The 26,773-nt window shown below is 42.6% G+C and overlaps 2 protein-coding genes across 5 annotated transcripts in view; one reads left to right on the top strand and one right to left on the bottom strand.

Annotated features, from left to right (window-relative positions):
• Positions 1-1,038: 1,038 nt before the first annotated feature.
• Positions 1,039-22,899, bottom strand: AZI2 (5-azacytidine induced 2). 2 transcript variants are annotated; one of them, XM_083404948.1, is made up of 8 exons: positions 22,474-22,899; positions 19,183-19,412; positions 18,031-18,156; positions 16,509-16,608; positions 14,080-14,228; positions 11,199-11,263; positions 5,031-5,152; positions 1,039-3,522 (listed from the first exon to the last, which is right to left on the bottom strand). In XM_083404948.1, the coding sequence occupies exons 1-8, from the start codon at positions 22,511-22,513 to the stop codon at positions 3,161-3,163; spliced, it is 1,194 nt and encodes a 397-aa protein (XP_083261074.1). In that variant the 5' UTR covers positions 22,514-22,899; the 3' UTR covers positions 1,039-3,160. The 2 variants fall into 2 exon arrangements, with proteins under 2 accessions (XP_083261074.1, XP_083261075.1); XM_083404949.1 differs by having other exon boundaries at positions 22,495-22,858.
• The window catches only part of ZCWPW2 (zinc finger CW-type and PWWP domain containing 2), a 38,807-nt gene continuing 31,484 nt past the window's right edge, over positions 19,451-26,773 (top strand). The window contains exons 1-3 of one of the 3 annotated variants that reach the window (XM_083405145.1): positions 19,451-20,909; positions 25,007-25,347; positions 26,328-26,487. In XM_083405145.1, coding sequence (XP_083261271.1) covers positions 25,061-25,347; positions 26,328-26,487 — 447 coding nt within the window. In that variant the 5' untranslated portion in view covers positions 19,451-20,909; positions 25,007-25,060. Of the gene's footprint in view, positions 20,910-22,935; positions 23,187-24,943; positions 25,348-26,327; positions 26,488-26,773 lie in introns of those variants that run through there. The other 2 variants (XM_083405146.1, XM_083405144.1) reach the window with 2 other exon arrangements.

The raw sequence follows: 26,773 nt of genomic DNA, 5'->3' as shown, positions 1-26,773 counted from the left end.
TCAAGGCAAAAAGCCAGAGCAGGAAGCCTTTGGTTTTTTAAAGAGTAGAAAATGCTTAAAGGGGGCAGAGCCTTATTTGTCTAATTGAAGACCTTGCTAAAAGAGCAATGCATGAATGCTTCACAAACTCACAAGTTCCGAAGTGATTTTAAACTCAAAAGTTTTGCTTGGGAAGGGAGGGAGAACTGTGAGAAGCAACTGAATGGCAAATTCAGATTACAGCCATTCTTCCCCTGCTAAAAGCTACTGGTTTCCCTCCTTAAATTAGCCCCATCTTTTTTATTGGTGTACCCCACAGCAGTGTAAAAAGCCATAGGAAGTTGCCCTTATGCTAAGCCAGGACACTTGTCCATCCACCCACTGTTATCTGTTGATACCGGGGGGGGGGGTGCCTTCCAGCTGTTAGCGGACTACAACTTCCATCAGCCTTAGCCAACATGGCGAACGGTCAAGAATGGATGGAATGTGCAGGCTAGAAACATTAAAGGGCACTGCAATGGCTTTCTGTGCTCCAGGGTTTCTTACAGGATCCTTCCCAACTTTTATCTTCATAGCCTGGAGATTGAGTGTGGCATTTTCTGCATGCAAACCATACACTTTATACTATTGGACTTCTGCAGGTTAAGACTCATGTAGCACAAATAGGCTCAAGGGTTCCTTGGTATGGTAACACCTAGACTAGAGTGTCAGTGTATGGAATAGGAAGGTGAAAGAGAAAGAATAACCACTTCAATGAGTAGCTCACCTAAAGAAACTGAGCTGGTTAATGTTCCCACTACTTATGGCACCTCATAAAACATACAAGTCTCCTCCCACTTAGGAATTCATTTACCTACACAATGTATTCATATGAGTATTGCTATGTATAGTAAGGGAGCAATAAGCAGCCCAGGAAGAATAAAAATCTACGAAGAGATTGCTGAGGTGTAGAATTATGCACCAGATATTAAAGTTTCATTCATGCATCTTGCAGTTGTGGACATTGCTGAGGTACAAAAGCTACGTAGCAGTCAAAAAAATAATGACTACTTGCATCAATTTATAGAAAGCCATTTTCAAAGAAAAATAATTTATTTAAAAATACGACCATTTCTCCAGTACATTGTTTAAAACGTTAACTGTGTCAGTGTGCTGGACAGTGATACTTATTCAAGTCCCTGTAACCCCAAGAAGCAGCCTTGAGAAACACATCAGAGCTCTGCAGCCACATGAGAAATGGCTTTTGCTGCTTTGTTATTACACAGGTAGTTGGTTCTATCAGCTAAACTCTAGTGACTTGGATTTATTTTATGCATATTGGATTCTGTTCTATTACTCTTCAGGAGATTGTACTCCCTTGAGTCAGCTATGTTCATTGGTCAGAATAAATTCCAGCATCTGACACCATTTCCATTAATCACAGACAAGCCAGGTTATGTGAGCGAGATAAGAGTATCGGGTGAATGGTATGTACCTTATTTATGTATGCCATTCACTAACACAGTAGAAGTCATCCTTTCTCCCTCTTCCACAGATAAAACTCTCTCCAGTATGAGACAAAGAATAAATATTTAAACTGCAATGCAAGGAAGGGAAGACTTAGCCACGTTTCCTTTTACAGAAAATCACTGATATGCTTGCACTGCTCTGGCACACAGCACCCAGGCAAGTGATTTTTATTATTTAAGAACATGCATCTTAAGTGGGGTGAAGAACATATTCTGTCTCCTTTGGGGTATCTGTCAGGGGCCAAAAGCAGGCAGGGCCAGAGTCAATACTGGGTGTGGCTACACTTTTTCTCTCCACTCATCAAGCTACCAGGAAGGGACATTACGCTACCAGATGATATGAGCATCAGCAGAGGGCTTTTGGAATTGGGCCAAGGCTTGCAAGTTGCTCACCCCTGATCTCTTAGGTCCAATGCAGATTTTACTTTTCCCCAGTCGTGTTTCAAGTCCAAGTTGGGAAGGAAGGAGGAGGGTGGCATAATGCATTAATTTGTAACGGTTGAAATGATCAGATGAGATTCTGGCACAGAACTAGGGAAACTCGGAGCTGATCTCTCACTGTGTTGTCAGCCCTCACCAGCCCTTTCCAACATGAGAGAATCTTACTCCACTGCATCTCAAAAGGACAAGGAGGAAAAAGTATTGCTGGAAACCCGGACATTAACAGGCTCTGAAACCATCCACTATTCTCTGCTTGAAAACAAATCAATATTGATTAATAGGTTTTGCTACAAAATCTTAATTTCAGCTAATCAGTAATATAGGGTAGGGACCAGGAGCTTAAGAATTATCTGACTGCCAATAGTTAGAATATTGAGAGTATGTACATAATGTTTCTGACATTTCAATGCACCTTATGAATATAGGACATAAATTTTATCATAGATTAAATGCATTTATCATATTACAGTTCTTCCTGCTTAAGGCGCCTGGAGGTTTCTACATCAAAGCAGTCAGTGAACTTAGGAGTCATAAAGCAAAGTTTTTTGGTAACTGGCAGATAGGCACCCGAATGGTCACTGCATTTTGGTTAGGATCATACCAGAACACCACTATTTATGAAGGAAGTATTTGCCTTTAAGTTTTTTTAAGATTTCTACTCCATTTCTACTACCTCAGATTCTTCACTGTAAGGCTAAAGATGACACACAGCTGAGACAGCAAATCTACTCATTTGGCTTACTGTTTTAGTCACAATCACTTCAATCATTTACCTGTTCTTCCCTGCGCACGCCACAGAGTAGGGAACAAAAACCAGACACTGTTTCAGAACTGGAGGTAAAACCTACATCACATTCCATTGTTTACCTGAGAGGCCTGAAGGAAGAGACAGTGTCCAAAAAGGAGAGGGGGAAGGACATTCTCGAAGCTTGTAGAAATGTCTGAAGATACTGTATTTTAAGCAACATTCACACAATTAGCTGCAATGTACAGCTTTTGTTTTACTCGGAGGCCTAATACTCTAGTAATTTGCAGGAGTGCAATCCGAAGACCGACTCGTGTATTCTAGGCCTTACACCATTTCTATTGATGTACATGGCCTGCTTTCAAAATTAGACAAGGGAAGAGTAAAATCCTGCTTGGATTATCACACTTTCACCCTCCTTCCCATTAGCTATTTTCCTCTTAGGTGTATGGGAGCCCATTCAGAGCTAAATCAAGTTCCACAGTTCTTAGCTCTTGTGCAGGCAGTTTTGGTTACAGTGATCCAAACTGTTTTCTGGAAAGTTTAAGTGAGACGCTCTGTTTTTCGTTTCCCAAAACACTGTCTCACTAGGTTTTGGAGGGCTTGGGAAGACCCAAGAATTATCTTCCAGAGAGCTCTTTCCGTACGAATTAGGTTCCTGAAATGGAGAGTCGTGAACTGGGACAAGTCTCTCGTCAGTACACGAGGGGGAAGACACAACATTGCTGAAAGTGTGGTCGCTCGACGGAAGTAGCCTCTTTTTGTACACAGCTCCAGAAGCAGCTAAATAAAGATCTGTGGTGTCCCTTTCAAGGTCTTCAATACACTGAACAGGAGCATGTGGTGGCACTGTGGAAATAGCAGAAAATACCTAATTAACACAAGAGACACTCAAAACTAACACAATTGTTATACTTTATTTCAGTAGACAAAAGCCAATTACTTATAATGCATCTCTTAACTTCTGTCCATTCATTTGGCTTTACTGCAACTCAGTTCTTCAAGGACTTCAATACCCCAGTTTCAACTCGTTGAGAATTAAGTACATCACCTACATAGGGGAATAAATCCAATCTTCTCATTGAATGGGACTTCTGGAGGTGACAGAGTAAAGGAGACGGCAGCTTCTTGCTGTGGTTTCTTGAGGGCTGCTTGTTCCCCTCCAGGCTAGGTCTCATACGTCTTCCTGCTTAGTGAACACACTCACCAGTTCAGCTATAAAAGAGTGTGTGCGCGTGAGGAAGAAATGCTAAAAAAGAGGGTGACAGGAGAAAAGCTCACCCTCTACTTTAACAGCCCAGCCTTCTGCTGCTCTCCTCGCATCTCCAATGTAAATCAGCAAAGGGGGAGGGGAGCCTTAAAGCAGCAGAGCATGGGATGTAGAGTCGGGGTGGGTTTTGGTTCCATCCCTGTGAGTTAACAGTTAACATTCAACCCCTGCTTTATAGCTGAACCAGTGAGCCTGTGCCAATTAGCTGGTTCAAAGTTGCATGGAAATAGGCGACCGCTTATGTTCTTGAGCAGGGATGACGAAGCTGTGCTCTGCAGATGTTGGACTCCCAATTTCCATCGCCACCCAAACAGGAAGGCCCATAGACCAGGGAAGGGCATCTAGGGTGGGATTTAATGCTGTGCTGTTCCAAGTGGTCCACAAAGAACAATAACCCCTCCTCCCACTGTGCACTATTCTAGGGGTTCTGTCCCCACACAAAACTAATAATTTGGGGGAGGCACAGGGAAGAGAGAGGAAATCCCTGTGGAGCAAGTGGACGTCCTTGCACAGGGCTTCCCCTGACATGGCTGGTTAGGTGAATTTCATGCCTAGATTGTAGAAGTGCTTTCTGGGTTGAGGTTTAACTGTGTATAAAGCAGCCCTGAGGATTAATGAATTGTCCCAGTAAACAGCTAAGGAAAATGAGGCATGCATTTTCTTTTGGGGCGTGGGGGTCTGCCTCACCTGCTTTGGTTTGTTTTAAGAGGAGACTATTTGTACAGGAATGCATTTGAAAAATGAAATGTCTGTTGCTGCTTTTTCCAATATGAAGTACTTGTGGTAAAAAAGGTCAAATACAACTAAACTTCACACCTCAGCCTCGTACAAATAAGCAACACTTGACCGAGGAAGAAAGCCACACGGGAAGAGAAAAACCACATTTTTTAAAAAAAAAACCCATCAGCAACACCTTTATGTGTTAAGTTGACCATTATGAGACGGAAGTCAAGAGAGAAAACGGAGGTTTCTGAGCTTCAACTGATGAGGTTTTGAGAAGGAGCAATAGGCAGCTGTACTCCAAAATGATGCAGCTTAGGTAAGCGACTTGCATTTCCAAGACCTCATCCTGCAAACTCTGACTTGCCTTTCTTGGTTGCAGATGGGATCAGTTTCAGTTTTCTGAGCATTTCCGCTTGCACTTCCGTCACCAGATGCAGATTAGACATCTCCCGCTTCAACTCCCAGTACGCCTGCTGAACGTTTTCACTGTAACATTTTAGAAGTTACAACATTTCAGCTTTGCTGTACGTCTCAGATCCTGTACTACTATGATCTACAGAAAGATGCTCTAAACAAAAGTAGTTCTGGCGGGGGGGGGGGGGAGATATCTTACAGCACTATTTCCATGTAAACAGTTGTAATCAAAATTATTCAACCCCCATTGCAAATCAGGTTTATTAACAAAATTTACAGACTTTCAGCTGTTTGCAATGAGCAAATCAAACAAAAGCAATGGAAATTGCTCAACACCTATAATTTCTGTATATAGCAAGTTTTAAAATCTGACAATCTAATGATTCAAATTCCTGAAATAGCCAGGCTAGCTTCCTGGTGTGATAATGGCCCTCTAACTATGGGTCGTTAAGGTAACAAAGGAAGTGGCGCTGTGCCAGATGACAAGTGAATGAGTCCTGCTCCCTCAATATGCTGGTAGTTAGGAAAGACAAAAGCCAGAGTTGAGGGTGTGTGTGTGTGTGTGTGTGTGTGTGTGTGTGTGTGTAAGCTAGGAGCTGAAGGAAGAAGCAGGTTGAAGTCTCTGAGAGGGGGATACGTCTGATTTCTGCTCACATCCAAGGCTGTCACTATGGGTGAAGCAAGACCCGCTTGGGGTGTTAATGCTGTGATACTGCCAGTTGTAGGCTCAGGTTGCATATATGCGTAAACCATATATCATAAAGACGCGGGCACGGGTGGCACTGTGGACTAAACCACTGAGCCTCTTGGGCTTGCCAATCAAAAGGTTGGCAGTTTAAATCTGCACAACGGGGAGAGCTCCCGTTGCTCTGTCCCAGCGTCTGCCAACCTAGCAGTTTGAAAGCATGCCAGTGCAAGTAGATAAATAGGTACCGCTGCGGCGGGAAGGTGAATGGTGTTTGTGTGTGCTCTGGTTTCCGTCATTGTGTTCCATTGCGCCAGTAGCGGTTGAGTCATGCTGACCACATGACCCAGAAATCTGTCTGTGGACAAACACCAGCTCCCTCAGCCTGAAAAGCAAGACGTGCGCTGCTACCCCATAGTCACCTTTGACTGAACTTAACTGTCCAGGGGTCCTTTACCTTAACCTATATCAAAAAGATACCGTAGTCTCCGCAGTGCCTCATTCGAAAAGGAAACATGAACCTGGAGTAAGCACCTGGAACCCCCGGAATCTCATACTGCTTGGAGATTGGGGTGGTGTGCAACAATAAAATACTCAGGTTTGGGACCAGAAACTACATAGGTCAGCAGAAGAGAGTCCTAGAGAAGGTGAGAGGTGAAAAATGTCATTTCTCCTCGCCCACTTAAAAAAAAAGTCCAAACAACACACTGCTCCATTTCCAGGCTGGCTAAACAGAAGCACTCCTTTTGCAGGGCAGGGATACATCCCAACAAGTAATTAACGGAATGAGATTTAACCAAGTCATACTCAGAGTATGACTTAAATCCACTGATTTCAATGGATCCCCTCCAAGTATGACTAACATTGTATCACCGCCTAACTTTGAAGTGGTGTTTAGCATTACAAATCCCATGCAGAAAGAAAGCCTTATTCATAAATGGAAGAACACCTAGTTTCTGTGAAAAATGCAATTTGTAGCTTCTGGCAGAGTACTTACAAGCACAAGACGTCGCTCTTGTACAGACTATGACAGTCTGAACTCTAGATAAAACACTGCTCTGCTTCAGACTGCCCAGCACACATCCCACCCCCCCCCCCCAAAAAAAATCAGTCTCCACAGAACAACTCAGTTGTTTCTAATATTACAAAAAGGCAAGAACTCTGTTTCTCATGTGGATCCGGTCATATATTTCTGTCAACATCCACAGAGTATTTGCATCTCTGAAAATATCCACTCAACACGTCACTGGGAACTGCATCTGACAGACGCCCCCTCACACTCTGTGGGTAAAGAGTTCCCCCATAAATATAGGAAACTGCTTTCACCAGTGTTTAGGAAGATAATGGATCGGCCACCCTCAATGTGGACAGAGTTCTTGAGAAGCAGCATTTCAGGTAATTACAAGTATCTCCTTCAACCCAGAAATGATAGAACATAAGTCAAGAAGCACGTAATAATAGGCAAATACACAAGTTTACAGTCAAGTAGAGACCACGCTGAGTTGCAATGTTTGATGACCAGTTTAAGCAAACAGTGCACCCAACTGCTAGCTTAACTTAGCTGCTAACCCTGTATTTCTTTGTTGAAGCAAGACTTTTAAAAAGCAGGATGCTGTCACACAAGGGAAACAGCTTGAATCTTCTTTTCTCTCACTGATGGACTGGAGTTCCAACTGTGTGTATCAGTATCCCTTAAAACTCTCAATTACTCCACAGTTTTCAGTTAAGACTCACTGACCAACAAGAACTATAACAATTAGGGCAGTTCTCTCCATACTAGGAGCAGCGTAATGAGTTCTGCTGCTGTGCTTTGTATGGGTGGATATATTATACCCCGGAATCCAAATCACAACTGAAAAATGAAGGTGCAGAATTTTGGCCTGAGACTTCGGGGGGGGGGGGCAGCAGGAATCCTGACACTGCAAACAAGCTGAAAGATATACAAAACTTTCTAGAGAGGTAATAAGGAGTGGTCAGGTGTTATATCCTGTATATACCAATATTTCTTAGTTGCACCAACAAACAGAAGCTCATAAGATTCAAGCTTTCATATGTTGCTTTTCTTTAAAGCTATTGCAGTGTCATTCAGTGTTCCTCAGTTGTGCTTTAGCTGAGATATATTAATGTGCAGTATGGTTTTTTTTGCTTACGACTACCATCATTGTAATAAAAGTAATTATTAAGAATTTGCCACCACAAATTATATCACTCTAGTCAAAATAATTCCCGTTGGCAACAAAGTCGCCCAGCCCTATCTGCAGAAGTGCTTAGCTGCCGATAAGCAACAATTCGTATTCAAAGAATCTCTTGTGTCACTGACAAGTGACAAATATTTCACAAGAATATTAGGTAAGTGAATATTGACATTCATATTAAAGCAAAGGGTACTTGCTGAAAGAAACATTTCAAAGAACTTCCTCTAGGTGTGAAAAGAGCTGTGGACTTGTTTTCACAGTCGATGTGAATTACATAAAATAGTTGGATTTTTAACATAAAAGTCTGTATGTGCTAATTTACATACCAGGCTGTTACCAGAGAGATGCTTTAAAAAAAACACACAACTTATTTTAATAGAGTGAAGGGCTAAAAGTGTCACTTAGCAAATTACCTATTTGAACATTGTTCTGGAGAAGCAAAAACATTAGCTGGCTAGCTCATTAAGAGAAATAAAGGATATACCATATGGGTTATTAACATAGTGGAGGCCCAATGAAATGCCTTTCCTTCCATTTTTTCCAATGCAAGCCACGAAATAGCTATCATGTCCTTTTCTAACCAAGTCCTACTTCTCCCTCATGTGGAAAACAAGGAAAATGCATTTCTGAGGATTGAAAACAGAAATAAGAATTTTACTTCTTTTCTCCATATTTAAAGGAAGAAGTAGGGCTTGGTTAGAAGAGGCTTAACTACATCAATGGCACTTTGAAGAGAGAGAGGTGGTCACAGATTGGGTTGTGTGCTCTCTATACTAATTGTCACCAGGACAACTGCTCCTGTAGGTTATTTCTGTTCTGCAGCTGTACAGGTTTCTCTTGCAGTTTCCACCCAGACAATGTGATGGAGGGTTGCTAGGCAAGAAGCAATTGCTGAAAAACAAGACAGCCCGGTGCAGCATTCCAAATAAGAGCTTCAAGTAATACATTACCATATAAAGTCTTACAGAAAGGGCAATTTAGCAATATGGTAGAGACAATGTGATGGATTCCCTTAACTTCACAAGGCCTGCATTATTTCTTCCAACGTGCTTCAAGATTGGTTTCATCCACATTCAATGTTGACTGGAAGCGCTAGAGAAAAGCCACTCTTTCTTATAAGTCACCTGAACTTGAGATTTGTGAAGATGTTTCACATCAAGCTAGATCTGATGTTGCAAGAGGACCAAAGAAGAGTCCAGCAAATGCTTAGGAAGGTTGCACCACAAAACCACTCCAGAACTCAAGAGGAGGTGGAGTTGCGGCCTTCACGCCCTCTCCACGTACGCGGGGGCTGGCTCTCAGCCTCCGCACGATTGAGGGGATCCCCGGCCACGTCATCCCTTGGCCAGCCAATCGGCTGGCCGGGGGGGGGGGGGGGCCTTGCGCGATATCACACTGGTGCGGCCAGGGATCTCCCTCTTTTGCCACCTCAGCTCAACGGGTTTCCCACCCTCCCGCCCTTTAGGTTTTCCTTTTGACCTTGCTATGGACTTCAGTTGGTCTCTGTTAAGGGGCCTTGCTATGGACTTCAGTTGGTCTCTGTTAAGGGGCCTGGTAGGATTTTTTCCCACTTGGCAAATTGGCTCAAGCCACTTGGTTTTTTGCCTAACTCGTAGCAAATCAACACAACTTCCTCGGCATTGGCGGTTAGGTATTGGTAGGGGTATTGTCATGTAGATGAAGGGAGGGAGGAAACGCCATCACCTCACCCAAATATTGAAGGGTAGTCCGGTAAAGGATTCCTGGGGCGTGGCCCTGTCCGAAGCCTATGGAGGTGTGGGCCTAAGGCACGCCCCCGAGCGGTGACCCCAGGGGGAGTTCCTAGTTGATGTGCATCAGCAGGACTCCCCCTACTGGTGGTTAACCCTTCCCGGTCTTCAAGCAATCGGGCTGAAGCCGGATAGTCGGTTAGGACCAATTCCTGTAACTGATAAAGTTGTGGCCCTTTTTTGCCCATTAACCTAAATATTTGTGTCATGTGTCTTTATTTCCATCGGGGGGAGGCGGGAACTCGCCACGCAAAGGACTTCAACTTGCAAGCACTTAGGGGTGGAACCTCAGGGAGGTGCCTTCAGCTGCAAATAGGATTTTTGGATCCTATTAATGTGATTCACTATATAACTGTGTACTGGTTAGATTCTCATGTATCAGATATACTGCAACCGGTTTATCATTTGCCTTCAAAATCTGAGCCGTTGAGTTTTATGCAATGTAGTGCTATGGTAAACATTCCATTAACGCACGGATTTCTCCCTGCACAATGGGACATTTTCTCCCCGCACATCACCTAAATTTGTTCCGGTGTTAACGCTAAACCTTGCACCAGCACAAACTATTTAGTTGCACCCTGTCCATTGCTCATAACTGAATAGGTTTCCCACAATTAACAACTTATTTTATCAACACAGATTGCTTGTTTATTTTAAGATTTCTACTCCACATCTTTTGATCAATAAAATTCTCAGTATGCAATGAAAGAGAACATAGCAGCAGCCAATGAAAAATGAGAAAGCACAGCACTTAGTGTACTGTAAATATGGAATGTAATTCTTTTCACTCATCATCTACACAGGGGTGCCCAACCTTTTTTCAAAGAGGGAAGGATTTGATAAAGTGAACATGCATGAGGGCCAACCAAAGTTGTTGACCATTTTTAGACAGATTTTGGACATGCCTAATCTACAGGCTTATCAGAATCAGAGTGACACAAGCCTCATTGGGGAGAGAATTTACAGCCTTGGTGCCACCACTGAAAAGGCCCCTGTTCCATATAATCGCCTAGTGTACTTATGATGTCAAGAGAACACAGAGCAAGACCTCCATAGAGTGAATGGGTAGACTCATATGAGAGAATACAATGCTAAGGTTATCTGGTCCCGGACTGCTCGGGGCTTTAAAAAGTGACAAAATCTGCACTTTGAATTCAGCCCAAATCAACTAAAAGGCAATAAAGCTATCTCAAAATGCATGTTAGCATGCTTCAGATAGTCCTGCCCTGCTTTTGACTAGTGGGTGAACTGTCAGTTCTGAATACTCTTCAAAGGCAGCTCCACAATGAACTAGTTTAACATGCTCTACCTGGATGTCACTAGGGCATGCCTAACTCTGTTCACATCTTTCCCGATTTAGCATGTCTTCAAAGTAGTGCCTTCTTTGGGTTTAAGTAATCTCACTTAGAACGAACACAGAGATGACTAACCTACCATAAAGTTAAAACAAGTTCATGGGATCTACATACCTATGAATGCTTATCTGCTGTTGGATACACTCTCCATTTGTTAAAATTCCTTCCTGGGATACAACCTGGTGGGGGAAACAAAACATTTGGCTTTGAAAAAAGAATGGGAAAAGTCTGCCTTGCTTGAAGTAAAAGGAAAAGAAAGGTTTAAAAGCAAAGTTGGGAAGCTTAGCAGGCAGTGGTGAGGTAGGCTTTCAATGATATTTTTGAATCAACCAAGTGCTGATACTTCATTGCCTCCACCACAGTGATGCCAAGCGGCATGGGACTTATTAACATGGCAAAGTAGAGTATTGGAACCTTCAAAGTCCTGCTGTAACAAGCCTGAAAAGCACTTTTGAGGACAACCTGGACAACCTAGAAGCTGTTGTGATAATAGAGTTCTGGTTAACATCTTATTAGAGGCAAGAAAGCTCCCTTCAAAAAACTGAGGTCCGAACGAAGAGAACGAAAAGGAATACATATTACCAGCGTATGTTAGAAGTATGATGATAAGGCATATAGAAGAACAAGTATTACTGAATCTGAGTTATCATGGCTTCTACAAGGGCATGTAATTTCTCAAGAACCTATTAGGGTTCTTTGAGAGGGTCAAGGAGCACACAAATAGCAGTGAGCTGGTTGACACAGTGTACTTGATTAAAAAAAAATAATTCAATGAAGTAGCTCAGCCAGGATTTGTAAGAGGAGAGGTCCTCTTGTGGATCACAAATTGGTTAAGCTGCAGAAAACAGAGTAGAAATAAATGGGGAGATCTACAAACGAAGAAATTAGAAAGGGGAGTCCCTCCAAGGATCAGTATTCAGACATGGCCTTTTTAAGTTGCTCATAAACAAGAGGGAGCAGTGAGATGGGCAGGTTTCCTGACGATATTAAATTGTTCCGGGTTGTTAAAGCAAAAAGAATTTTAGAGGGACTGCTACAAATTTAGAAAATGGGTGGGAAATGGGAAATGCAATTCAGTGCAGGAAGTATAAAGTGATGCTGGTTGGGACAGAAAAATATTAATTCCACATATATACCCGGCGGGTCTGAACTGGTGGTGACTGACTAGGAATGAGGATGTCAAAGCAGACAACATGAGGAAGACATCAACCTAGTGGGTGGCAGATGTAAAAAAAGGCAAATTCCATACTAGGGATCATTAGGAAATGAATTGAAAAGGGAATGTTATCAAAGAAATGTATGGAGCAGCTGCATTTGTAGTAGTACTGTGAACAGAATTTTTAAAAAGTACTTTTTAATGGGATAAGTAATGTATGTTGACTTCTCTTCCAATTTGTGATTGATATTCAATAGGTCTGGTGTGCAGGGGTGCAAGAAGAATTCTAGTCCTTAACCCTGTCAAGGTTAGTTACACCACCAGAGTCACATGTGAGTAGGGCTCATTTGATTACTATCATAAAAAAGGATCACTCACACAGGCTAATCACATGTGCAAAAATCCTTATTCAGAAGCTAGTGACAGCTGCAGTTATCCATTCTGAATTTTCTTCGAAGCAGCAGTTTCATTCTAAAAAACCAGAACTTCCTAGCTGTCAATAGTGCTTGCACTTAGCTTCAATATAATCATAGCGATTATAGGGTGAACTTGCTTGAGTCATACTACACTTACAGATGGGAGTTTACTGAAGTAGAATAGCGTGGCCGTGTGACAAGAACCCACAAGTAATGAAATTACGTTTCAATCAGCTTCTACAGGGAAACAACTGGAAGAAAGGATTATTTATGAATAATCCCACCCAAATCAGCAGAACCCACAAATAAGCGCCATAAATTACATGCTCAGTTCAGCAAATTTTAAGCAATGGGATTGAAAAGGAGCCAGTTTTGCTATCTGCAGGGCTAGTTAACGGGAATTCAAGCCAACATCTTGTGCTTAGCTCCATCTAGTGGAGCTTCTTGAAATGTGCAATCCGGTTCCTGTTATGTGAGAGACATTTATGTTAAACCAAGTTGTCATGTTAAACCAAAATAATGGTAGATGTAATCAGCAGATTCGCAGATTAGCCATCAAACAAAACTGATGTGATAGACAGGGCCATGACATTCTATTTGCCATCCCTCCCAGGCTGTTGGCAATTCATCTTTTGCGGCTTTAAAACCAATTGAGACTGCAACTTGAGGTAGCACCTCCTAATGTGTGTAGTTATCTAGGCATGAGGAGGCCAGAAAAATCAGCATCAAAACAGAGCTGAGTAGCATATTCATTGCATTCCCCTCACGCAGATAACTAAGTACTAAGGCAGAAAATACACTATAGTTGTATGAACACGTTTGGCAGATAACTGGCAAGAATTAAAAAAAAAACGAACAAACCATTAGTTCTGCAAAAGCAAATAACTCTGGGAGGGTGACTGAGGGCTTGCTCAATCACATGGCAAACCTCTTTTGAAAAGACTACCGTATTTTTCGCTCTGTTAAGATGCACCAGACCACAAGAAGCACCTAGTTTTTGGAGGAGGAAAACAAGAAAAAAAAATATTCTGAATCTCAGAAGCCAGAACAGCAAGAGGGATCGCTGCGCAGTGAAAGCAGCAATCCCTCTTGCTGTTCTGGCTTCTGGGATAGCTGCGCAGCCTGCATTCGCTCCATAAGACACACACACATTTCCCCTTACTTTTTAGGAGGGAAAAAGTGAGTCTTATAGAGAAAAAAATACGGTACCTTCAAAAGCAGTTTGGCATAGAAGTCAGCTTTTCCCCGAAGCTGAAAATCTCATCAACTCTTTTAAAGCCTTTAGGTGTGCGCTTCACAAAAACTGCCTCAGCCCTGGCCAATACCCTTATTACAATTAGTTTTCCACAACAGAAGGGCATCAACATTAAATTTTACATTTTCACACACCGTCTCCGCAACAGAAGCCATAACGCACCAGTACCTTCTGAATAGATTTTTGTAGTTCTTTTCTAAGATCATTGCATTCTTCCCTCAGCTTCTCCAAATCCTGCTCCAAACTGTGCACTTTTAGGGCATTATTCAGCTTTTCTATTTCCCAGCTAGATGGGGTAGAGTTCAGACTCTTCATCACTGCAAAGAAATATGAAAAAAACACACTTATCATTCAATCAGAACATAATCAGACATTAAGAATGGCGTGGTTGGATTCAAAGTTATGGTGCTGGCACAACCATGAAATGCTCTTCCAGGTGGCCTCACCTGGCACATACCTCAGTATCATTTTGGCGCAAAGCAAGCATCTTATTTTACCATGCTTTTTAATCCTGCAGTCAAGCTCCTATGCTGCTTAGTGTTTGGTTATAATCTCTCTAATACATTTTTGGCACTTTATGTTCTTGTACTAATGGCTTCTGTTTGGTTTTTACTATAATGTTAATGTTTTGTAAGCCACCCTGGGAACTTATTGAAGGGCTGGGAGTAAAAATCAAGACTTTTCAAAACAACATATTTTTCTGAAAGGGCTTTGGAATGTGACTTAAAAAAAAATAAACAATGTTCGTTTGTCATGTTTACTGACGGTTTGACCAATTTTATTATTACACCTGTGCTGTATTTTGATGTTGCGCACCACTTTACTGTTTTTCCTATGCAAGCGGTGTTAGTTTTGACAAGGTGTAGTAAGATGTGGAGGGAAGATTTCAGCGTGCGAGAAGCGGCAGTCAGATCAATGCAAACGTATGGCAGAAGTACATTCTTGCATTGCAATGTTTCAGCTGCTATGGTGCCTATGGCACAAACATCTCCTTGCATAATCGGTCCACATCAACAAGTTGTGTGCAGGGCTGATGTAAACATAAAAGCAAAAGGAAAAGGTTTCTTCCCATTGCCAGAGGTCAACTCAGGAGGTATTTCTGGGAATTCCCAGATATGCACATACACTTCCTGTATGAGAATACACTGTCAATGCTAATTGGAGCATGCAAAGGGTGTTGCTATACTAATGTAACACCCGAAGGTAATGCCAAAGGATTGATATGGCTAACAACACAGACCCTGCTCCTTGGTAACCTGGCAGACCAAGATACATTGTGAAAAGGGAGACCTTGGGGTCTGTTACAGCAGAAAACTCTCTTTCTCTCTCTGTGTACATATAATATATATATAGAAAGAGAGAGAGAGTAAACTCCAACTATATAATTTGAAAAGTTGTATGCCTTTTGTCTGTTCTTTATGCATTTGGATACTCCTCAAGCTACTGCAACCAAATTTTGTATGCTTGTTCCTAGTATCAGAGTTTTCACCTATGTTTGGCTATAACCGGCTGTCATTCTGGATCAAGATGGCAGACTGAATCTGCCAAAACTGCACTGATTTTAACAACTTACTTTTTAAAACTATTATTTTGGGGTTTCTCAGAATTCCAAAAAAGCGCACGCACACACCCCTACCCTTCCCAGCACTGTGAAGCAATGCATTACTTGGCAAAGTTAACAGCCAAGATTATGAACCAGACAGAGCGCCTTCTCGGTAGTGGCGCCCGCCCTGTGGAACACCCTCCCATCAGATGTCAAGGAAATAAACAGCTATCTGACTTTTAGAAGACATCTGAAGGGAGCCCTGTTTAGGGAAGGTTTTAATGTTTGATGTTTTATCATGTTTCTAATATTCTGTTGGGAGCCACACAAGTGGCTGGGGAAACACAGATGGGCGGGATATAATTATTATCACAGTACAGTGGTACCTCAGGTTACATACGCTTCAGGTTACAGACTCCACTAACCCAGAAATAGTACCTCGGGTTAAGAACTTTGCTTCAGGATGAGAACAGAAATTGTGCTCCGGCGGCACGGCGGCAGCAGGAGCGCCCATTAGCTAAAGTGGTGCTTCAGGTTAAGAACAGTTTCAGGTTAAGAACGGACCCCTGGAACTTAACCCGAGGTACCACTGTATTATGAAGTTGCTCTTGTAATTATAAATGGGGCCTACAATGTTACGGACTGCTTTCTATTTCTACTGTTTTACTGTCTATTTAGTGCTGGCTTTTGATGTTATAACTGTTATAAGTAGACATTTTACAACGTTTTACACTGTATTCAGCTTTGTATTTTTAGCTATGTCATTCAAAATGTGGATTATAAATCTTTCAAAATAAAACGCATAAATGAAACTGACAGAGAAAAGGAGGCAGGGGCAGTAAATGCAGCCCCATCCTCTCCCTCACAAAACCATAATTGTCTGAGAACGAACACCATAATGTTTTGCTTCTGAACAGTGATCTGTAATCATATTCCTTTATGCAAATTGAACATGTTAGCATAAATGTATGCATACTGGCTGCAGGCCTTCTTATACAGAGGTACAGCTTCGTAGTCAAGCACATAAATTTACACTCTGAGAGACAAGGGGCACCTTGTTGAGTTTCCACTTCAGTTCTGAGCTGCAGGAGCTCCACTTCTTTGGACTGCAACTGCTCGTTCAAATGTTTCAGGGATTCGGTGTTCTCTTTCATCTAGTTCGGGGAAGGAACACATTGCCAGGATTTAGTCTGTCCAGCTTTCCAATCAATAATAAAATCCATACATGCCTAACTCTTAGAACTAAATGCTAGCCAGCTCTACTTCTTGAAGAATCAGCCAAGCTGTCAGATACTCGGTTTCTAAAGCACTGAAGTCAAGATCAGATATAAATGCTGCAACCTTTCAGAGTACGAAAAATAGCACTTTTTCTTCAGGCACAATACCAGATCCTGTTGCTATGAAGCAAGGCTCTCCAACTGAGCTCAATTACTTAGCAGGTATTCCAAATTAAGCACCCCTTTTCTTTGTTTGTTATTCTTTGCTTTTATCTGTTCTCTGCCTTCTCTGCACCACATGGGGTTTTTTCTCCAGTTGTCACTGGCTGCACACTGCATCTCTGGAAGGATTCTGTAATCTGAAACTTCTGCAACATTTCCTTTAATAGTGAACCCAGGTGGTTGAGTGTTGACAGAGTTGGAGCCAAATGTGCCCACTCAAAGACGACTGAGACACAAGAATAGCTGGGTGACTTCTGAAGAATGCAGAAGTAAAAACACGCACACAAAAAATTAAAACCAAAAGGTTGCCAATGAAGAAAAGGAAAAATGAAAACTTTTTATAAGGACCAAGCATGCTCAGTGGCCTCCAGTAACCAGAGATAATTGAGTGTCAATTGGAAAAGAAAATAGTACATCAGAGAGGGAGAGTAAGCAGGGAAGAGTGATTTGGCCTGCTTGAGTCTCTTACACCTTAGAGGAAACCCGGTACTCTCCCGATGTTGGGCTACAACTCCCATCATCCCTGACTTCTGCCCATGCTGGGTGGGGCTATTGTGGAAGCGGGGATTATTGAGTTGTCTTTTTTATTATATACAGCCATACCTTGGTCGTTGAATGGAATCCCTTCCGGAAGTCCGTTCAACTTCTGAAAACCAAGGCGTGACTTCCAATTGGCTACAGGAGCTTCCTGCACTCAAGCTGAAGCCACGGAGGATGTTCAGCTTACAAAGAACGTACACAAACCGGAGCACTCACTTCCGGGTTTGCGGCGATAGGGAAACAAAACGTTTGAGTCGCAAGGCGTTCGGGATCCAAGGTACGACTGTTATTTTGTAGGGGGTTTTTATATTGTGATTTTAAGTTGAAACCACCCCAAGGTATAGGGTGGTATACCAATTTAATAAAACAACATCATCATCTTTAAAAACAACAATATTAACATCTGGAGGGCCACAAACTCCCTACCCAGCTTACTATCACAGAACTGCAGAGCTGAAAGGGGCCCTGAGAGTTCTCTGGTCCAAACCCCTGCGATGCTGGCGTAACTGGCTAGAAACCTAACACCAAAGTCACAATTTCCTTTTATAAACCGCACTCACGTAGTACCTTTCTTTTAACCTACTGCAAAGCACGTACCATTTTATCCAGTTTACTTTTCAGATTATCCCGTTCAATACAAGCCTCTCGATAGGCTTGGTAGGCTTTGTTAACCTGCTCGCGGCCGACAGAGCTTGCGCTTTCTTCCAAATGGGAGCCAAGAACCTAGACGATTAGAGGAAAATTCCAAAATTACATTTTTCCTAGCTTTGTTACTCAAAGAGCATCAAATTTAAACACTTCAAGTGAAACAAATTAACTGGCAGCCAATAAACATGGGTTTACCGTGGGCTATAGCTCATTGTAGACAGCATCAGCTGTGCATACAGAGCAGCTCAGGATCAATCCCCAGCATTTCCCAATATAGCTGGGGAGAACCCGCTCTGAAATTCCAGATAACTGCTGCCAGTCAAAGTAGAGAGAACTGGGCTACATAAACCAATGGTCTGACTCAGCAGAAGACAGCTTCTTGCATTATGGTACATAATTTTTTTATTAAGAAGTCTCTTACCATTCCCTTTGTGTTCAATTATCCTAAAGGTAAAGGGACCCCTGACCGTTAGGTCGAGTCGTGACTGACTCTGGGGTTGCAGCGCTCATATCGCTTTACTGGCCGAGGGAGCCGGCATACAGCTTCCGGGTCATGTGGTCAGCATGACTAAGCCACTTCTGGCGAAACCAGAGCAGTGGTACCTATTTATCTACATGCACTTTGATGTGCTTTTGAACTGCTAGGTTGGCAGGAGCTGGGACGGAGCAACGGGAGCTCACCCCGTTGCGGGGATTCGAACCGCCGACCTTCTGATCGGCAAGTCCTAGGCTCAGTGGTTTAACCCACAGCGCCACCCGTGGTCTGACTCTGCAGAAGACAGCCTCTTGCATTATGGTGCATAATTTTTTTATTAAGAAGTCTCCTACCATCCCCTTTGTGTTCAATTATCCTACTCGTTGCTAAAGAACAACAACCAGGTACTAATTATAATCATACCAGAAAAGTAATGTTTTGCTATTGAAACTTTTGGCAATTACTATTTTCCATGTAAAGTGCACAGGAAAATCCTAGCCATGTCTACAATGGGTTCCATAGGAATCACTCCCAGCTAAGTGTGCATAGCACTGCAGCCTTATGATACGTTATTTCACCTCCACCAAAAAAGGCATGTTTCTGTGAATTGCTAAACAGTTACTTACCTTTTCTTCTAACACTCTTACTCTTTTCTTTAAGAGGGAGTTCTCCCTTTCTGTCTCTTTCAGTCGTTTTTTGATATCTTCATAAGCAGTGACAAGTGCAAAATGTGAAGCAACAGACTCTTCGCCTGAATACACGGGGGTAGGAATTTCTCCATCTTGCTTAGGATGAGTGTCTGCTTTTTCATGGTTCAATATATAAATGTCATCTTCGGCTAGTTCATCCATGGCAGCTGAATAAAAAAGGCATGTTGTTAGGAAAGATCCTAAGTATATATCACAAGCATTTAATATCTTTCAGATTGGAAGAAACGCTGTAGAGCACTTGTTATAGTTTAGCCTTTACCAGAAAATATCCCCTCAAGCTTACAGTAGATTTCCCACTATAAAATTCTGAAATGGCTCTCAGATGACGGTAAAGTATTGATGATAAAAATAGCTATTTGATTTTGTTTTTTTTATCTAGAACATATTGGAAGGGTTCCTTCCACAAAGCTTCCATTAATATGCTATAATACAGTGGGCAAGCAGGGCTGGGCATCTGAAAGTGAGCCGTACAGCTTAGAATCCATACAACATCAATACACACTTCAACTGAAATTTGATTCTAAACCAGCTAGTTGATTCCCCCTCTCCCTACAGATTTAGTGTTGATTATTTTTCACTCTTGGTGAGTTACATCTAGCTTTGATTCAGTTTGAATGCATATTTTGAAATCCACTCATGGTGTTGAAATGCCTATTCCGAAGTTTAGAAGGGAAAGAGGGTCCAGGGAATTTCCTTTTGGTGCAACTTCCTTTTGGTGAGATCAGAGCATAATTTAAACACATACAGAAACCACAACCTCCTCCTTTCATCAAAAAATAAAATAAGCTAATGAGAAATGTTAGGTTACCTCTAAAATAGGAAGTTTAGCAAGAAAGCATCGGTTTCCAACCTGACTTAGTAAATAAAGTGTTCGAATCAGATGTTTACAGTGCTCTTAGACAAGAGATGCAAGAATGCTGTATGGTGGAAAGGACGGTAGCTCAGTTGGTTAGAGCGTGGTGCTGATAACACCAAGGTTGCAGGTTCGATCCCTGTATGGGACAGTTGTATATTTCTGCACTGCAGGAGACTGGATTCAATTATCCTCAGGGTCCCTTCCAACTCTACAGATCTATGATCTCAGAATTTAAAGTTGAAGAGAAGGACTGTTTGACAATATTTGTCTGAGAAATGGGATTCGGCACAACACATGTAACAATATCTAATGTTATGAAGACTTTACAGGCAGTTGTTGATGAGATCTCTGGATTATATCTCATTTCAAAAGTTCTAAAGTTATATCATGGTCTGAAGAAACAAAACTTGGGAACAAGAGTCTACAAAAAAGCATCTTCTAATGATAGTACTGTTTACATAAGAACTTCTTTAACGAAACATTCCCGGAGTAAGAGCCAAGTCTTAGAGAAAAAATATATCCTCACCAAATCCCTTCGGCTTCTTGCGCCTATGTCAAAGTCTCAAGTCCTTTCCTATTTTACATAGATGTTGAGTTTTCTGAACAGTATATGGTACATGGGCTAGCTCCAGCTTTCTTCCCTTTTTTTAGCAAGGGAGGGGGAAGGGTGCCAACTTGACCTAGTAAAACTCCCTATCTTTCTTAGGTGGGAGGTTGGAGAAGAAAAATGAACACACAGCTGAGAAACCATCCCAGAGTCTCCTGCAACTTCACAAGCAACTGTAAAGCAAGTCACTTGATTTAAGGATAGACACAAAGCAGTCGGGACTAGAAGCAGAGGTCAGTAGTTTTGGAAAGAAACCTTGACAGTTGCTTTGACCCATTAAGGCAAGAGAGACAACATTAAAGTGTTCTTTGGGCACGGACTGTGGGCAAAGACTTCTGCTCTTCCCCACTGATCTCCAATTCCAAGTGCCACAAAGGACAAGGAGAGGGGTATGGAGCTATAGATACAGGAAGAAACATTGTTTTACAGAATTGTTTTTTCCTATGTAAATATTTAAAGACGAGCAAAGCAAGTGTTGTGGGTCACATTAAAAGTTTAATTCAACATATTGAATAACTTAGTGAAACACTTCTATTAAGTTGATTAACATGTCCTTTAAAACGTGCTCTGTGTTGGGGGTTATTGTTTTGTTTTTGCTCCAGTTTTTATGTCTTTTTATGATGTGAATGGCCCAGGGATCTTTGGGTGAAGGGCAATATACACATCTATATTCACACACACATAGCAGGCAGTCAAGTGTGCATCATCACAAAATTTGTCCCAGCTTCCCAGTCTGTAGCAAAAACAAGCACATTTCTTCAGCCATTGCAGGACCATTTGCAAGATGTCAGCTTCCCACCACGAACAAGACCTAGAAAGGCTCCACATTCTTAAGGCCAACATAGGAGATGGGACGTTTGTAAGAGCTGCAACACTTCACACGGCTGAGCATTTATTTAAGACACGCACATTATTAAAACAATACCAAGGTGCTGCACCACAAACTTGGGTGCAGCAAAACCATTCAATAAAAACCGCATACTGCAATTACAGTAAGCAGGGATCGTTCCAGCTGGCATGGGGGGGGGGGAGAGAAGCTGGAATCAATCGTTTGTCTGTAACAGCTGGATCCTTTTCTATGGTTCCCAAAGTGGGGCACACGCCCCGCAGGGGGGCAATTTGATTTTTAAGGGGGGCAATTCAAGAATGAGTTATTAACAGTGGCTTCCTCCACGTGAATAGTTCACTTTTTGAATAATAACCATTATATGTCGCGGGGGGGGGGGCAAATCGGAATTTTAGAAATGCTTAGATGAGGCATGGCCAAAAAAAAGTTGGGAACCACTGTTCTAAACCCATTAAACTCTCTACACACATCGGGAGCACATTAGGGGAGGGAAAGGGCTAGGCGAGAGTTTCACCGACGTGCTAGTTTCCTCCATTCGCTTGTTTTGTCCAGAGGGCCGCTTAGGCTACCTGCCGTCCGAGAAACACACCATGGAGCGCTACCTTCCATTCGACATGGGGGGACTTTAGAGTAAATGTGAATTATATGAGCCACCCCCTCTGCCCCGACCCACCCACCCGCCTGCCTACGGTTTGCAGCAGCTGCATCCAGACACGGGTTTGTCCTGCCCCGTCTCGTGAGAAACAGGCCACGATCGGGTGGTGGGCGATGCGAACTGCGGGGGAAAGGGACGCGGGTGCCCCCCTTACCCCCCACCAGGTATACTAGGGGTGAGCGGGGGGGGACCGAGGCGAGCGGGCGCAGGAGGCGCGGCGTGAGGGGGGAAAGGGGTATTACCTGCAGCCAGCGAAGGGTTACCTGCGGACAGCGAACTCATCGCGGGCCTTTCCCGGGGCTCCTCCCTCAGCAGCGCGACGGGGCCCCCGCTCCCAAGCCCCCGAAGCTCTTCCTCCTCCGCCGCCGCCGCCTCTCGACGCTCATCGTTCTCCGCCCAGCCCGAGAGTAGAAGCAGCAACAGCAGCGGCCGCGGAAGAAGAAGCAGCGGCAGCAGCGGCCAATAGCGGAAGCGCCCGAATGAGCCCTTTTCCCTTTCCCTTTCTCTTCCCCGCCTCCCTCGACGCAGCGCCGGCTTCCGCCCTCTCTCGTCCGCCTCACGTGACCCTTCACAACGGCCGCCCCACCTCCGCGCTGAAAACCAAAGCCTCGCGACGGCTCGAGCAAAGAAGCGAGGCACGCCGGGATTTGTAGTCCCGCGGGCTCCGTTCCCCCCTTTAACTTTTGCGCAAGGGTTAAACGGACGGCGAAGGGCGCTGTTCCCAGCGTGCAGCGCGGGGCGCGCGGAGCATGGCGGGATTTGTAGTGCCGAGTTTCTGACAGGACTTAGTCTCTGGGGAGGTTGTGTCGTGAGGGGAGGCTGTTTCTCGTTTCCTAATGCCACGGCCGCGTCCACCCTGACCTTGGAGTGCGTCTCACTGGAATGAGTGGGGCTTACTCGCGAGTAGGCATGCATAGGTCTGTAGTGCCAGGATGCTCCCAGACAAAGGGCTTGGGTGCTTGGTTTTGTTTTATTTTTAAAACACTTCTTTATAATGCTTTGTAGTCGAGAGGATTCCATAAGCCGTAAAATATTTGCAGCAAGACAACATCTATAATAATAATAATAATAATAATAATAATAGGCAAAGCGCTTGGGAGACCATGGTGCGAGTCTCCCCTCAGCCATAAAGCTCGTTGGGTGACCTTGTGCCGGTCACCATTTCTCAGCCTAGCCTACCTCTCAGGGTTGTTGTGAGGATTGAAAAGGAGAGGAGGAGGAGAACCTTGAGCTCCTTGGGAGAAAAGGCAGCGTATAAATGTAATGAACACCAACACCCATAGCAGCCACGGGTCAATGCCCGGGAAAATGCTTGGGCAAACTAGTGTTTTATATATATTTATTTATTTGGTTTTTCATATTGAAGTTTTATTATCACATATCCAACATAAAAACAAGATTCCAAAGTGTCTCCTGGACTTCCCTCCTCCCCTTTGTGGGGCCTATTGTAAATCATTTCCTCCTGAATATTTTATAATATAATCCAAATCTTTTACATCTCTGTTATGTCCAAAATTCACCATCACACTACAAGTGTTATTCCAATCCTAGTAACAATTTTAGCTGCTTACAATGGTTTTTAAGGGAAATTATAAATTTCCCCCCATTCCTTATTAATATGTTGGTCTTCTGATTGTTCTGCTGAAGAAAAAAAAAGGCAAACTAGTGTGTTTTAATCATGGGCTGGAAAATCTTTGTAGTTGTTGGAGCCAGTGTGGTATAGTGGTTAAGAGCAGTGGACTCATAATCTAGTGAACCGGGTTCGATTCCCCGCTCCTCCACAAGCAGCTGCTGGGTGACCTTGGGCCAGTCACACTTCTCTGAAATCTGGGTAGAACCTCATATTATGGCCCTATTTCTACAATCCTTTCAGCCTACAATAGCCATGGTTTTTAGTGAGTAATGGTTTCTAGCCACACAGCCATCAGTATGTGATGAAGATCAATCACTGCTGATCACCGTTTGCTAGGGCGAGAGTGAGGACCCACAGTGGCTCTCCAGATATTGGAGTTCAATATCTGGAGTTCAACTCCCATGAGCCCCAGCCAGTGTGGCCAGTGGTCAGGGACGATGGGAGTTGTAGTCCAAAACATCTGCCATAGGTCGGAGAAGGTTCGCCTGGAGTCTAGTGACACCTTAAAGGCAAACAAATTATGGCATAAGCTGTCATAGAGTAGAGCCCACTTCATCAGATGCATGGAGCATGCTCCCAATTTACCGTATGCATATAAAACATGATTGTAAAGGAAGGGAAAACGTAAAGGTTGGGGTTAAATGGCAATATAATGCAAATACTAGACAACTGAGTTAGAGCTTATATGCAAAATGACTTTTCACAGAAACAGTAAGTAACTGGTTGTTATAACAACCAACAGCCTGTGGAGGGTTGCAGGCTTTTCATCCTTGTGCTAAGGGAAGGAAGGTGTCGGTGCAGTCATTTATTATTCAGTCTTCATTTCTAGGAATGGTATAGTGATGAAGGGTTGTTGGCATTTAATTTTGCTATCTACTTTGTTCTCTTAAAGTTTACCCCTTCCTTACCCCTTTTCATAAATTTTCTTCATAAATGTTTTGACTAGTAGATGTTCTAGTTTACCCTGGAAATAGGTCAATACGTGCTAATTTTCTGCAGTTTCCATCAAGCTGCAGTCAACTATCACTTGCTTTTGAGAGCTTAGCTAGGGCTTTACGATTAATGGAGTTTAATAGTAGCTATTTGTTTTGGGGGTTTTGGATTTGTGTTAATTTGATCCTGTTCTTTTCTTTATATTTCAGAGGACACAAGTATTCATCAAGCTGTGACCTATAAGAGTGAAGATCCTATATTATATGGATTCTATAACAGAGCATAATTTTTATTTAGATAAAGTATGGGTGCAGTGTGAGAACAGCAGCTGTTTAAAATGGAGACTCTTATCACATGATGATGCAACACATATTACTCCTAATGAACCATGGTATTGTTATATGAATCCTGATCCTTGGTTTAACAACTGTTCTATTTCTGAAGAACATTTTCCAGAGGAGTCTCAGTTTCAAAAACATGGATTAAAATATGTGTATTCAAAGCTTCCTCTAGGAAGCTTAGTTTTGGTGAAAATGTACCGGTGGCCAAGGTAAGGTTTTAAAAAGTTAACATTTAATTGCAGGTAACACAGATCCGCTATATATTTTGAATGCAGTAGTCTGAGAAGACATAAAAACAATTCTAGCCTTGAAGAATGGTGCACAAAACAATTTTCCATTCTACTCCAGTTATTCTGTTCTGATATTGTCTCAGGAGGCCTAGTTAAAAAGTATACCAAAACAGTATGCTTCAGGAAAAAATAGGAGAAAGTGGAAAACAAGTTTGTTTGTTTGTTTGTTTTGTTTGTTTTTAAAAAAGATTGTTCATGATAAGCACAAGCAAATGTTACCTCCAAACTTGTGACAAGAACAAGGAAAGGAAGTAGGGGAGCAATCCTATATTCCCCACAAGGCTGGCTAAAGAGTCATAGGATGTGGCAGAAATGCTGCTCCACCAGCAGAAAGGGTGTTGTGCCAGCAGGTCAGCCCTGGAGGTTCTTCCCCAATGTACCTGTGGAAAGTTCCATGGGTGTAAATGTACCAGTGGTGTTCCCACTGGTGGTGGGCTCCAAAATGAGGTATTCCAACAGCTTGTCAGGCATGGGCTTGGACCTAGACGACTAAAGTATTCCTCATTCTCTCAACATGCCCCCAAAGTGAGCCTTTAACTATGAAAGTCGAGAAGCTGGCATGGTTATTTTAGGATTTCATTTTATTTTTTTACAACAGGATGAAAACATCCATGTACACACAGCTCCTGCCTAGCCATGCCAAACTAGCAGGCTGTGGATTTGTGAATGCTGTACTGCAGATCCTCATCCCCATCAAGTACATAGGATTGCTCTGCAGTGTGCCTTTATTTTGAAAGACAAGTTATTAAAGATCCCTGTGCTGATGGGTTGGTGTGGGGGTGGGTGGGTGTGTAACGTTGCCAGTTATTGATGTTTCTGACTAAAATTAATTTGGGAGCATGTGTATTATATGCTTTTTCTTTCCCCGAACTGATTTTTTAAAAACATTTTATTTTAAGATGGCCTGCCATTCTTTGTCCTGATCCTACGAATGGACAGTATGTAACATACGACTCGGATGGAGATGTTGAAAGTCATCATGTAGAATTCCTGGGAAAACCCCATTCTAGGAGCTGGGCTGCTATAAAATATATTAGCATTTATCCTAGCTCATTTAAGGTAGGAGTTTTTAAAACTGTATTTGTTTTCTTATTGATCATAACTTTAAAACCACATAATACATATCTGCTAGATATGAACTTCCCTCATAACTAAAAAACAAAAAAACACCTCATAGAAGCAGAATGTTGGGATTGAAAATTTAGATTTGTCAACAAATTATTTAGGATTATACAGAACACCCATTACCTCTGACTTATAGATTCCAATGTACGGCAGCTTACACCTACCACTTGAATGGTCAGCAAGGTAATTTTTGAAAGAACTGGTTTTTATTTATTTATTG

The sequence above is a fragment of the Podarcis tiliguerta genome, assembly GCF_965153285.1.
Source record: "Podarcis tiliguerta genome assembly, chromosome: 12".
NCBI classification, from domain to species: Eukaryota; Metazoa; Chordata; class Lepidosauria; order Squamata; family Lacertidae; genus Podarcis; species Podarcis tiliguerta.
The sequence above is the reverse complement of the archived record's forward strand: the minus strand, read 5'-3'. Positions and strand labels throughout refer to the sequence as shown.

Bases quoted from the DNA above. Each gene is read 5' to 3' on its own strand.
- AZI2 (XM_083404948.1), bottom strand. From the start codon at position 22,513: ATGAGTTCGCTGTCCGCAGGTAACCCTTCGCTGGCTGCAG. The intron at 14,229-16,508 runs GTGCCCCTTGTC...ATTTCTTTGCAG, and splicing joins TGAAGTGGAAACTCAACAAG to TGATGAAGAGTCTGAACTCT. The intron at 11,264-14,079 runs GTACTGGTGCGT...TTCCCCCACCAG, and splicing joins TACAAAAATCTATTCAGAAG to GTTGTATCCCAGGAAGGAAT.